Source organism: Festucalex cinctus, chromosome 7 (assembly GCF_051991245.1).
Source record: "Festucalex cinctus isolate MCC-2025b chromosome 7, RoL_Fcin_1.0, whole genome shotgun sequence".
Lineage (NCBI taxonomy): Eukaryota > Metazoa > Chordata > Actinopteri > Syngnathiformes > Syngnathidae > Festucalex > Festucalex cinctus.
In genome coordinates this window covers 6,966,199-6,979,910 of record NC_135417.1, presented here as the reverse complement: position 1 = coordinate 6,979,910, position 13,712 = coordinate 6,966,199, and the positions used below count along the sequence as shown (strand labels likewise).

The 13,712-nt window shown below is 35.4% G+C and overlaps 1 protein-coding gene across 1 annotated transcript; it reads right to left on the bottom strand.

Annotated features, from left to right (window-relative positions):
• Nucleotides 1-562: 562 nt before the first annotated feature.
• LOC144021755 (uncharacterized) lies at nucleotides 563-13,634 on the bottom strand. The gene is made up of 15 exons (XM_077525861.1): nucleotides 13,218-13,634; nucleotides 12,271-12,514; nucleotides 9,946-12,170; nucleotides 9,725-9,868; nucleotides 8,029-8,139; nucleotides 7,893-7,949; nucleotides 6,536-6,709; nucleotides 6,331-6,441; nucleotides 5,180-5,211; nucleotides 4,300-4,444; nucleotides 3,996-4,106; nucleotides 3,855-3,911; nucleotides 2,530-2,694; nucleotides 2,225-2,338; nucleotides 563-1,375 (listed from the first exon to the last, which is right to left on the bottom strand). Exons 4-15 carry the CDS (start codon nucleotides 9,767-9,769, stop codon nucleotides 1,256-1,258), a joined length of 1,242 nt encoding a protein of 413 aa, XP_077381987.1. The 5' UTR covers nucleotides 9,770-9,868; nucleotides 9,946-12,170; nucleotides 12,271-12,514; nucleotides 13,218-13,634; the 3' UTR covers nucleotides 563-1,255.
• Nucleotides 13,635-13,712: the final 78 nt, after the last annotated feature.

The window sequence follows — 13,712 nt, the reverse complement described above, 5'->3', positions numbered from 1 at the left end:
CAGTTTTGGTCCTACATAGTCAAGAGCAGCTGGAAACAAAAAAAACAACAAAAAAACTGAAACTGAAGAGTAGTCAAGATATGAACATGAGGCATGGAAAAAACGACTCAAAACAAAATGAAATATATATTTTGAGAGAGAAAAAAAATACAGGGATCGCGACAGACTTTTTAAAAACATACATGTTAAGAATCAAAGAGTTTTGTATGTTTCAATTGAATGGACCTTATGCTGCTCCTGCTGGTTTGCGCACATCGGCCACCTGGTGGCAGCACACGACAGCCCTAACGGCAACACACGAAGAAGAGTTGCTCAATGAACTCAGTAAAATGTGTCATTTTTCGTAGAGGATGAAAAAAATATGTCTGTGAATATGGTTACACGTTTGTGTGTGTGTGCGGCTCTAAAACTTTTGTGCATGTTTTTTTTATTATCTATTTTAGAGTGTTAATGATCCAGAAGCGTACAAAGCAGTTATGGAAGAGGAGGAGGAAGTCATCACCAAACCTTCAGCATAAAACAGGAAACGACTTTCTTCTTTATATGCAAGAAAACACATTCATCATGTTGCAACTTTTTACTGCATCCCAAAGAGCACGTTTTATAATCATCATTTATAATCATCAACTCATGTCTGGAATTCATATAAAATGCTTACAAATTGAGCCGAATTTCTGCATTGATATTCTGCTTCCTTTTGCACTTGTTTTTTTTTTTATATATATACTCGCTGATTGTCTACTGGAGGTGAAAGAGAGCTTTTTGCACTTCAATAAAACATTCTTTCTAGAAGTGGTATGTTATGGAATAAATAAAATGTCACAACACTTGTTTGGATTGAATCTCGTAATATTACAATCTTTTAAAAAAATAATAATAATCTTGGAATAATTACCAATTGTTTTCTTTAAATATGGCAGTATTAGATAGTATTTTCCAAAGACATGAGACATGATTTTTTTTTTAAATATTGCAACTTTTTTCCTTAAGAAATGTTAATAATGACTTCCTTTTTTTTTTTTAAATAAAATTAAATTTCAGTTCTTGAATATGATTTTTTTTCTTTAAAAATATTACAAATAAATGTATAAAACATGTAAAATATTACTCCAATCTTGAAAGGAACACGTTAATAATATATTTTGATGTTAATCTTGTAATATTTAAAAAAAATACTAAGTAAATATCAGGTGAGGAGCCTAGAAGGTAATATTAAGGTGTGAAGACACCTGACTATCATATTCAGTAATTACGCTTATTCGTGTTTTGGGACTTTTTTGTGGGGTCCATTTAAAGCGGGGCCGTCCCGGTCCAGGTCCAGGAGGAGCGCCTTTACCCCCGGCTGGAAAATTTCAAGGTCTTCTTCACGACACAGCTACAAAACAAAGATAGCTAGCTTAGCCAAAATGTCAAACTGTATTCGCAATTGCCATACCTGCTTATTAACTGAAGAACACTTTCAACCTCATAATTCCAAACACTTTGTTTTACTTATAAATAATACAAATAAAAATATAAAATACATAATTTAAGAAAAAATGTATACAAAAAATACAAATTTAATCTGATTATATTACCCACTCTTCTTTTGAAAATACAACATTAATATTGCATTTTTTTCTTTAAAATCCAACTAATGTTAACAGGTGTGACAACTTTTTTGTAAGAGAAAATTATTCATTTTTATATGTATAATATATATGATTTAAAAACGTAAAATACAAATGAATAAAATAAAATATGATAATGTAAAATAGGGAGAGAAAATTATTCATTTTATTTTATACATATGTATGATACATGTGATTTAAAAACAAAATACAAATACATAAAATAAAATTTAGTAATATAAAAGAGGGAGAGAAAAATATTCATTTTATTTTATACATATGTATAATACATATGATTTAAAAACATAAAATAGAAATGAATAAAATAAAATATATTAAATTAAAATAGGGAGAGAAAAATATTCATTTTATTTTATATATATGTATAATACATATGATTTAAAAACTAAATACAAATGAATAAAATAAAATGTATTAAAATAGGGAGAGAAAAATATTCATTTTATTTTATATATATGTATAATACATATGATTTAAAAACACAATACAAATGAATAAAATAAAATGTAGTCATATAAAATAGGGTGAAAAATGACTTTGGAGGTTTTAATTGATGTACTTTTGTGGTGTATTGTCTGTGTAGTTTTGTGTACCTGTTGCCGTGGCGGCGGCTCGGCGGCGACGGCGAGTACGCTCATGCTGATGCTGACGCAAAGCACCAACACAGCCAAAACCAGCAGCGTGATGTCCATCCCTCGAGTCAACCTCTGATAACAAAAAGAAAAAAAGTTTTGTTACAATTAAAGACCTATTTTCAATCCCGCCCGACTGCGCGTATCATAACAAAATATATTACGTTTGTCGTTCTTTGCAGAGGACAAAGAATATACGCCTATGAGCATGTGTTCCTCCATCCTTTCTAAACTTTCTAAACGCGGGGAAGGCAAAGTCGACTCACGATGGCGTACAAGGCCACGTCTTGACATCCGCCGCCGTACCACGAATCGCCGTCGCCGCCGCAAAACAAATTCACCGACATGGCCGCTAGGTCCAACGCGTACAGAACCACGGCAGCCACGGAAAGGACGGCGCACAACACGTTCGCAGTCACCGTCAAGCTAGCCTGAAAACAAACACAAGAAAAAAAAAAAAAAAAAAGATTGATTAACTGATCGTATGCAGATTGCGTCACATTTATTTTGGGTGTGATTCTGTGTACTACTCGATGGCACTTGGTTCGAAAATGCTAATTTGCCAGAAGAATGAAAACAAAAACAAAAAAAAGGTTAACTAAGCATGTCAAATATTGTATTTTAATGATTTATGTTAGATTTTTGCTTTTTGGTCACTTTTTTAAAAATTGCTCCTTTCCATGCACTGAAATTTGATCAATTTTAGTAATGATAACTGCAATACTACTACTACTACTACCACTAATAATAATAATAATAATAATTAATAGACATTTTTTTGCCACCTTGGTTTTACATGTTTAAATGTTTCCCTTCCTGAAACCTCATTTAAAAAAGTTTTTGATTCATTATTGGAGCTGTCAAATGATTACATTTTTGAATCAGATTAATCACAAACTTAGAATTTTAATTAATCACGATTAATTGCTGAACAAGTTTTTTTGTCAACATTTTTTGCCCGCCAAATTTAAAGAGCACTTTTTTAACGTGTACATTTTTTTTTTAACATTTAATGTTAGGAGGATGTATTTAAAAAAAAAAAAAAAAAAGTATCCACAGCACATGCTCATCCGCCGCTTTTTTTTTTTTTTTATTGCTCAAAGAATAATAATAATAATAATAATAAAATAAAATAATAAATATTTTATATATATATATAAAATATATAAATACATTTTAAAAAATAAAATATAAAATAATAATAATAATAAAAAATGTGATTTAAACATTACAAAAAACAAAACAAAACCAAATAAAATCAATAAAACAAAGGTAAAAAAATTTTTTAAAAAGGTTTAAGGCTCAAATAGAACCTGTGCTACCTTTAACGCTGTCAGCTAACGGGTCATCTGCGTTCAAAATGAATCGTGTGATTAATCTGCGTTAATACATGTTTAATGCAATAATTTTTTGTGATTAATTAATTAGTTAAACATTTAATCCAACTTGCAAGTGAATAAAAGTTTCAAAACAAACCTCTCTTTAGGATAAAAATAACTTCAACGTGAAATAGGCAACAACTAAACAAGAGTTCTTGGGCAGTGGCTATTGTGCCCTACCACTAGAGGGAGCACACGCGGGTTCTACTCACAAAGCAACAGGATGGACACCGGCCTGACAAAATCGACAAAACTCCTGCCGTGACAAACTGCAAAAAAAAAAAAATGAAGGAAAAGTGAGTCATGATTTCGTCGCAACATGTTTGCTAGCTAACTTCCAATGTTGTCGTTACCACGGCGCCGATCCAGTAGGCGGCTCCCAGACTGGCAAAATCCCCGGGGCGTGTCTTTGTCCTGCCCGCCCCTAAGCCCATGTTGACCACGCCCACCAGTAGCTGAATGGTCTGCAAACGTAATCGTAGTAACACCCCAAATAGCATGTAGCTTAGCCTAGCATAGCATTACAAGATTAAAGTTTTTTTTGTTTTTTTTTTCAGAAATAAGAATTAATAGTATTTCAGTATACTGGAATATGAAGTGTGATTGTATAACAACAACAGAAATAGGCAAACAAAGCAAAAAAGTGATTTGAGTTACCCCGAGGGCAGCTTTGGTCCCGCCCATTATCACCCTACAAGGCGAGCAGCAGCGGCAACTTTGGATGGAGGCCAACGTGTGGGTCTGATTGGACGCCACTGTCGCCACGGCAACGCTTTTGTCTCCAATCACCGCCGCGGACATCCTGGAGGGATGACCACATCTCAATAGCTGCACTCGTGTCTGTTTGCGTTGCTGAAGATAACATTTTTTTTCTTTGTCTCCGTTGCTCTCAGCAATGTTTTCACAAAAAGTACAAGTATGCACGACGTTGGGCTCTTACAAACCCCGACAATTTATTTTTATTTTTTTTAACCTTACAAAGCTACAAAAAAACATTTAAAAAGTTGAATCTGTTTCACAAATGTTTTTTTTTTTACCTTACAAAAATGTAAAATTAAAAATAAAAGTTGTATCTGTTTCAATGTTTTTGGGAAAAACAAAACAAAACATATTTTCCGGGAAATTTATTTCTTGGGGAGGGGCGGTGGGGGTTCTAAAGAAAATATTGGATATCTTTGAGGGAAAACCACTTCACATAGATTAAAAAAAAAATAAAAAATAAAAAAATGTCTATAAGGGGGACAAAAAGGGGGGAAAAAAGATGTCGCTTTCTATACTTTTTGATATTATGTTTTTAGAAAATGCATTTATTTTAGTGAAAGAGTGACTAGAAAAGAAAGAAAAACATTTTTTTTTTTCTAGCAAAAGTGATGCCAAAGCGGTTTCCCAAGTTCACATAAAACCGAAGTTTTGCCACTTGCCAATTAATTTTTTGGTTTTGTTTATTGGACATTTATAAACATATAAACATAAACAAGTAGTAGCAGAAAATATATATATGTTCAAAATTTTGTGAGGTTGAAATGAGAAATCTTACCCGCTGGTTCTTCGCTGTCGGCCAGCCGTCCCCTGAGAGATTAGTGGACAAAGACAAATTGTCAACACAGAGCAGGGCCAAAGCACACTTCCTGTCTGCTCTTTCACCCTTTCACAATAAAAGCTCTCCGGCTTCCCCGTAGACAGCAAGAAGAAGAAGAGCCAAGAGAAGGTTGATGGATGTCGTGAGGGAAAAACAAGAGGGGGGCTATTATAAATTCCTCTCTAATCTTATCAGTGTGTCACTAATGTTAGTTGTTCTGCGCAGAAGATAAAGAAAATATGACCTATTTTTGATGTGTCTATCTACATGTTGCGTTCAGTAAGCTGCTGAAAGGGTTCAAGGAGGAGTGGGAACCTCTGGGTACCTCACGATACGATACGATATGCGATACAAAATATTTTAATTATTTTTTATGTACAATTACTACCTTTTATAAACCCTTTTGCAACTTGCTGTCGACTGAAAATGTCATCACAAGGGCTCAGGTAACCAATCACAGCTCAGCTTGTGAATGTCACATGACCAAACCGAGAAAACAGGTGCGCTGTGATTGGTTACTTGAGCCCTTGTGATGTCATTTTCAGTCGACAGCAAGTTTTTTTTCTTTTTCCAGTCGACAGCAAGTTGCAAAATGTGCTTTTAAAGGTGCTAAATTTATGAACTGTGACACCAATTTTTTATTTTTTTTGCTTAGCACCTTAAATCACTATTAATATTCCTCGGTGATTGTGTGCTTTAAAAAAGTCGAAACACAAAAATATGTTTTAAAATGTTAAAGTTGAAGATATAATAGACATTTTTCATTGAAACGAAGGCAACAGTGAGTCAGGTGCTGAGTCATGAGTCTTCTTCGCCTGAAGACTTGCGTCCATTTCCTTGCCACTCTTAGAGGCGCTCCCTCTAGTGGCCCACCAAGTAATTGCTCAATAAGTCATGAATAATGGAGCCGATACAGTGGCTGGTTATTAACTATAACTTTCACTAAACTTACGCAGGTGTATCAATGATCTCGACAAAGTATCACGATATCGATATGTCGTCACACTCTTAGTTTCAAGCACTGCAACGTAGATGCTAATTAGCGCTAGCATGATGCCAGTGGGCTCTTTCTGTTTCTAGGGTGTAAACAAAGCGGGGGACGTGCATACCTCTCGCCAGACGAGCGGAGCCTTGACGATCGCGGCGGCCAACTTGAGGTTGGCGCAGAGCTGAAGGACGGCCAGTGCCATCAAAGTCGCGTCCGTGAACGTCAGCAGCCTCTGACGGACCGACAAGATTATCCGATCGTGACAAAAAATAAATAAATAAAAAATAGCACCCACGCACGGTCACCCTGGCGGAGGGAGGTTTCACCTGCGCGATGAGGGCCACCGTTGCGCAGTCGGCATCCGGACGCGGTCCTCGACCATCTGATCCCGCTTGGCACATCCACAGGACGGACGCGTTTTCCGCATCGGCGGCGTACAGAACGAAAGCGGACAGCGAGAAAACGACGCAGGACACGTTCAGCAAGGCCGCGAAGCATTTCTGCAACACGACATCAACAAAACAGCAAAGTCGGAAACTCCATTTACTAAGGCTGTCATTTCCTCAATCGATTCAATTTCAAGAATAGCCTATGGTTCGATTCGATTTTTTTCCCCCGATTTGATTCAATTCAATCCAATATTGATGAATATACGTAACATCATTTCTTAAAAAACAAACACAGACATTACAAAAGAAACATTTAGGCATTGAAAAGTGTATTTTCTCATCAATTTATGGGAAAAAAGATAAATAATTGATTTATATTTTTGTGAATCAATATCGGACTATGAAAGGGAAAATTTATCCGATATTGATTAACTCAGCCTTTTTATGCAAACAAAGATTGTCAGACTTTTGGGAAAACACATCCTCTGTTATAGTACAATTGCATTTATTCATATATATATATATATATATATATATATATATATATATATATATATATATATATATATATATATATATATATATATATATATATATATATATATATACTTTCTTATTTATTTATGCCATTGGGTGGGCAAGGGACAACCTGGAAAATATTGTATATTCTTTCTTATTTAAAATAATAATAATAATAATATTTTTTTAAATTGTATTATAAGAAAGTAATATATTAGGGCAATAGTGTTTTTTTTTTTTTCTCGAAAAAAATAAAACCCAATAACAGTGTTTTTTTTGTGTGTAATAATCACAAAACTGGTCTTTTTTTTTTAAATGTACATTTATTGATGTAGTTATTTATTTATTTTAGAAAAATGAGAAAAGAGTCATTTAATTTTGTATTAATACATAGTTTTAGTGTTTTATGGTGTCGGCTGTGTTTCGTGTTATGAATGTATTGATACTTATTTCATGTACTTCTTTACTTATTCACTTACCTACTTCTTGTGTTACTTATTTAATACTTCTATTTCCTTAAAAATATTTATCAATTTTTCTGGTGTTATTTTATAGTTTTACCTTGTTTTGCATGATTGCATGACTGATTTTTCGTCCATGTAAAAAAAAAAATTGTATGCAGCGACGATTCTGGAAGTGTTTTTATAAATAAAGTTGAGGTGAGGTGACGTATCTCTTTGATGCACAACACAAAGTGTCAAATGAGATCAGAGATTAATAATAATAATAACTGTAAAAGTTTGTGAAACAAAATTGTTTGCGGCCGACGACTCACCAGGCCAGGCGGCGGCAAGCGTCCGGACAGAACCGACATGATTCCCGTCACCATAAACTATATGACGACAGAGCAAATATTCTCACGTCATTACAAGACATTGAATACATATTCTTTGCAAGTTATGACGACGCACCGCAGCCCCCAGCCAGTAAGCAGCACCCAAATCGGTCACATCTCCGGGTGACGTGCTGGTCCGCCCCGGCCCGAGGCCGATGTTGACCACGCCCACCAGGATCTGCGTCGTCTGCACCACAGACAAAACAAAATATGACGTCACTCTTGGAATATAGACAAATCATGAAAAAAAGACATTGGGTAACAATAAACAAAATACGACATCACTCTCGGAATAAAAACAAATCACGAAAAAAGACATTGGCTAACAATAACACAAAAATATGACGTCACACTTGGAATATAGACAAATCATGAAAAAAAAGACATTGGGTAACAATAAACAAAATACGACATCACTCTCGGAATAAAAACAAATCACGAAAAAAGACATTGGCTAACAATAACACAAAAATATGACGTCACTCTTGGAATATAGACAAATCATGAAAAAAAGACATTGGGTAACAATAAACAAAATACGACATCACTCTCGGAATAAAAACAAATCACGAAAAAAGACATTGGCTAACAATAACACAAAAATATGACGTCACACTCGGAACATAAACAAAAAAAAACACAAAAAAAAAGACTGGCTAACAATAACAAACAAAATATGACGTCACTCTCGGAATATAAACAAATCATTAAAAAAAAGAAGAAAAAAGACATTGGCTAGCAATAACACTAAAATATGACGTCACACTCGGAACATAAACAAAACAAAAAGAAGACTGGCTAACAATAACAAACAAAATATGACGTCACTCTCGGAATATAAACAAATCATAAAAAAAAAAAAGACATTGGCTAGCAATAAACAAAATTTGACTTCACTTTTAGGAATATAAACAAATCATGAAAAAAAAATGGCTAACAATAACAAAAAATATGACGTTACTCTCAGAATATAAACAAATCATAAATAAACTGGCTAACAATAACAAAATATATGACGTCACTCTCCGAATATAGACAAATTATAAAAAAAAAAAAAAAAAAGAATTGGCTAACAATAACAAAAAATATGACGTTACTCTCAGAATATAAACAAATCATTAAAAAAAAATGGCTAACTAACAAAAAATATGACGTTACTCTCAGAATATAAACAAATCATAAAAAATGGCTAACAATAACAAAAAAATATGACGTCACTCTCCGAATATAAACAAATCATTAAAAAAAAAAAAAAACACATTGGCTAATAATAACAAAAGATATGACGTCACTCTCGGGACATAAACAAATCATGAAATAAAGACATTGACCAACAATAACAAAATATGAAGTCAGTCTCAGAATATAAAAAATTATGGAAAAAAAATTGTCTAACAATAACAAAAAATATGACGTCACTCTCGGAATATAAACAAATTAAAAAAAACAAACATTGGCTAACAATAACAAAAAATATGACATCACGCTCAGAATATAAACAAACCATGAAATAAAGACATTGGCTAACAATAACGCAAACAAAACATGACATCACTCTTGGAATATAAAAAAAAAAATCATGAAAAAAAAAAAGAGATTGCTAACAATAAAAAAAAATATGACGTCACTCTCAGAATATATACACGTCCTAAAAAATAAAAATAAAAAAAATAAAAAAAGATTGTCTAACATGAAACGTTTGACATCTCCGACAAGCAAACAGAAAGCGTAACAGAAAGAAAATAAAAAAGCGCCATGCGTTTCTTTCTCACCCCGAAGGCCAAGATGAACCAATCGTCTACGTCGTCCGCTGACATCGTCGCCCCCAAGCCGAAGGGTCTCGCAGCCCCTAAGAACGATGAAACGATCGCACGCCAAGTGGAGGCGGAGCACGTGATTCTCCTGTTTTCGCACACCTGATCAAAAAACTAACATCGCTATCGAGTGGAAATATGCGCAGCAAAATCCTCCATTGTTCCTTTTATTTGCTCACGTTCTCTCCGGGCGCCTTTTGAAGCAGCTGGATCACAAAAGTGGGCTTGTTTAAATGCAACAACACACAAAACTAAGAGAAAAAAAATGAAGCATACAGAAAAGCTCATAATAAAGACATAACATATAAAAAGTCTTGACACCCCAGTTTCGAAGGCAGATTAAAGCCCCAGTGTGTAGCTCACGACCGCCATCTATCGGTCAAACAAGATAATGCAATGATTTTAAGCACACGAACTACGGCGTCCCAGAGAGACCCTACTTCAACAGCCTACCACCAATTTCACCGGAACAGAACGCAAACAACTTCTGGTATTCCCTCGAGTGATGACGTAAGTGAATTGCATTTGTTAGACATACTGTACAGATCCCTAATAATTGTGATTTAGTCATTTAATTTCAGAATTAATATTTTTGTCGGCATTGTTTGGAAATACTGTACGTCAGCTAATGATAATGGCTATCTATGTTCATATTTGTTAGTGTAACTAAACCATGCAACAGAGAACACACAGTTATGTTATACGTTTTATAGACATGTGGACCATCTCAAAGGGGGCGAGAGAGACGACGAGGAAGAGAACGCGGTGCCTCGTAACGTACAATTATGTCATCATGGAAAAATAATTCCATTCGAGCATGCATGTGAATGGCTCAAAACATACCTTTGCTTGGAATATGTGGTATTTAGATTACATAGTTTGCTGATATGTTTAGTATATCGTGCAAAAATAATGGTGTTAACTGAACGACACATCTGCAACTCAGACTCGTAACCCCCCCGTGTCTTGTTGCTACTAACCACTCAGAAAAGTGCTGCTTACAAAAACATTTGAAACCCTTTACTCAGATATCGATTTGTCACCATGTTGAACAATTTTACCTAATAAATATCACTAAGCAACTTAATTAGTTTTGATTGAAGATACAACAGCTTCCTTGTACTTCGATGTGCAGGAATTTACATGGCTTTCACAAATAGTCTTGCTCATGTAATAATGTACTTCATTGGCTCAGTGACTTTCAGTTCATTGTTTGGTACCTCATCTGACATACAATTGTTACCTTCTTGCAGAGACTCGTACAGGAAATGACCATGGAGGAACATGAAGATATCCAAGTCCAGCTGATAGACTGACACCAAGAAATACTTTTTGACACATCAGCACCACCATGATTTCCTGTACCTGGATCCCACATCAGCACCACCATGATTTCCTGTACCTGGATCCCACATCAGCACCACCATGATTTCCTGTACCTGGATCCCAGACTGCAGCACCTTGGTGGACTTGTAGCAAATAAGTGACACTTTCCCAGATCCTTGAGGACAATACAAAGGTTTTTTACCTGGCATATAATTAGTCCATGTCTGACACTTGTTGTTGTAGTTTGTATAACTTGTATATTGTTGTTGTGTGTTAATTTGTACATTTTGAATAACTAAAAAAATACTATTTCCTTTGGCGTCAACATGCAGTGTTCATTCGACACCTAACCTAACACTATTTTACATGACCAGAAATGTAAAACATCAAAAGCCTGGAGAATTATTATAAATGCTTGCAATGACAAGGAATTCTTCATTGGCCAATGAATGTAAGGTACAGTACATGAAAATGAATGAATAAAATAAAGTAAAATAAAAGTCTACATGAAATGAACATATTAACTAAAAAAAAAAAAAAAATGCTGTTAGAATATAATGAGCTACATGAATTGCAGTTGTTCCAGAATTTTACCAATACGCTGTGCATTTCAAAATATGGAAAATAGACATACAGGTTTGGGCCAAAAGTAGTGTTACAGAGCAGGTATGTGTTGTACACAGCTAAAATATCTGATTAACTCAATACCATGATGGTTTTTTGTGTGTGTGTGTGTGTGTGTGTGTGCTGACATTGCCCCCCATTAACATTGCAACATTCCTCAAACTCTCCCGAACACAGTATGATCTGTAACACTACTTTTCGCCTACTCTATGATGTTATTGGGGCAAAATTAAGGAAGGCTTGTCCATTGATTGTGTGAACAGACTGCAGTAAAAATGAAGTCACTTCAATGTTTGCTGGTTTTATTAAGTTTGACATGCTCCTTGACTGCACAAGTACATGTTATGGAGTGAGGGCATGTTCCCACCAACGATGATATCATATTCTTCAAAGGCTTGCTGAGGAAAGTGAGGGAGGAGTCACTCCATGGCTTCAGACACCTGGTCAGCAGGTCCTGTGTAAAACAAGTGGTGCTTGTACATGTGACCATTCCGTATTGCTTCACACAAAAAGTTCATGTAGTGTGCAATGCCGTCCATATGTAAATGACATACCAAGACGTCGGCTGACTTCAGTTTGTTGCAGCTCAGATATGGTAGGTGGAGATACTGGTGGTACAACACCGAAGCCTTCTGGGGTCCTCCATTCAAGTGTCCTCATTCGGGGCATTCCAATATGGCTGCTGACTCTCCCCTTGATATTTTTTTTTCTTGCAGGTCGGTGATGTATTTAAACGGTGCATGAATGCTTGTATACATCAGAATATGGTTCTGGAACCCCTCAAGTTTGGCTGTTGATCTAGTGTGACACAAACAAAAACACAATTATAAAATAAAATAGAATAATTGATGATACTACTATATGTCACCAACTTTCCAACAAAGCCCCCAAAATAGAGGTAAGATCTTTAGTTTTTGGGCCCAAAACATTGTATTAGCTAGATAAAAGTAACTTGACTGCATACTGCATAGAATATGCAAAGGCTGCTTGCTTGTCGAATTTCCGTGGAAAACGTGGCAGCCTGTAAATTCTTGTGCACCCAATTACACAATGGACCAGTACACACTTGAGTGAGAGAGTTCAGACTCTAGCAGTGCTTACGGTACAGCCAGCATTTAAGTCCAGAAAGTTATTCCCTGCCGAAAATTAATTTCGAGAACCCTATTTTCACCAACCACAACGAAAATAATTTTCAACTCCTCCACTAATACAGTATGCTTTAGATTCTCTATTGAAGTTATGGGCAAATATACCTCCGAAATCACAGTTACATTACATTACACAATAACTTGCGCATTTACTCTAAATATAACGTGCCAGCGGGAATCTTTTTTTTTTTTCAAAGCAAGTAGCTACATAACGAAATCGTTCGAGTGGTGCGGAGTTGCTAATCAACAGATACAGTGATCGTAAAACAAAGGTACGAACATCGTATTAATTAGTACGGAGTATACTTTTTCTCTCGCTCTCAAAACGTAAACACAAATGTACTCTTACTTACCGGTCAAGTAGAAAGCAGTCGAAGGCACCGGCACGTCCCAAACCTAGTCTGTTCCTCATTTCTCTCCATCTGGCAAATGCGGCTACAATATAAACTCTTGTTTTGTCGCGCTGAAATAAAATAAATTCCCAAAGTAAGTGTGATGCTTGATAATGCTCTCTTCGGGGACCGGAAACTCTTCTTCTTCGTGGACATGCGGTCGCCATACAAACCGGAAGTGCGTTCCAAAAACGCGTCAAGAAATGGAGCGCTGAAATTTGTCTTTGACGGCACCCGTAGCAGAAAGATGGCGGCGAAACATGGCAGACACTAGCAGGCGAGGCGCGGACATGTAAGATAATTTGCGATTTCTAGACTAACCGTTATATTTTAAAAAAGTACGTTTATGCGATACAACATATCTTTTTACATACTACTAACACAAACAATAGTTTTTTTTTTCCGAATGATTTATTATTTCACCACTAGATGCCACTGTATAATACTGAGTGTACC

What these genes read in the sequence shown, in the direction of transcription:
- LOC144021755 (XM_077525861.1), bottom strand. Translation starts at nt 9,769, where the DNA reads ATGTCAGCGGACGACGTAGACGATTGGTTCATCTTGGCCTTCGGG. An exon ending in GCTTGCCGCCGCCTGGCCTG is followed by an intron (nt 6,710 to 7,892) that starts GTGAGTCGTCGG and finishes GTCGTGTTGCAG; the next exon opens with AAATGCTTCGCGGCCTTGCT. An exon ending in CCTACTGGATCGGCGCCGTG is followed by an intron (nt 3,912 to 3,995) that starts GTAACGACAACA and finishes TTTTTTTTGCAG; the next exon opens with TTTGTCACGGCAGGAGTTTT.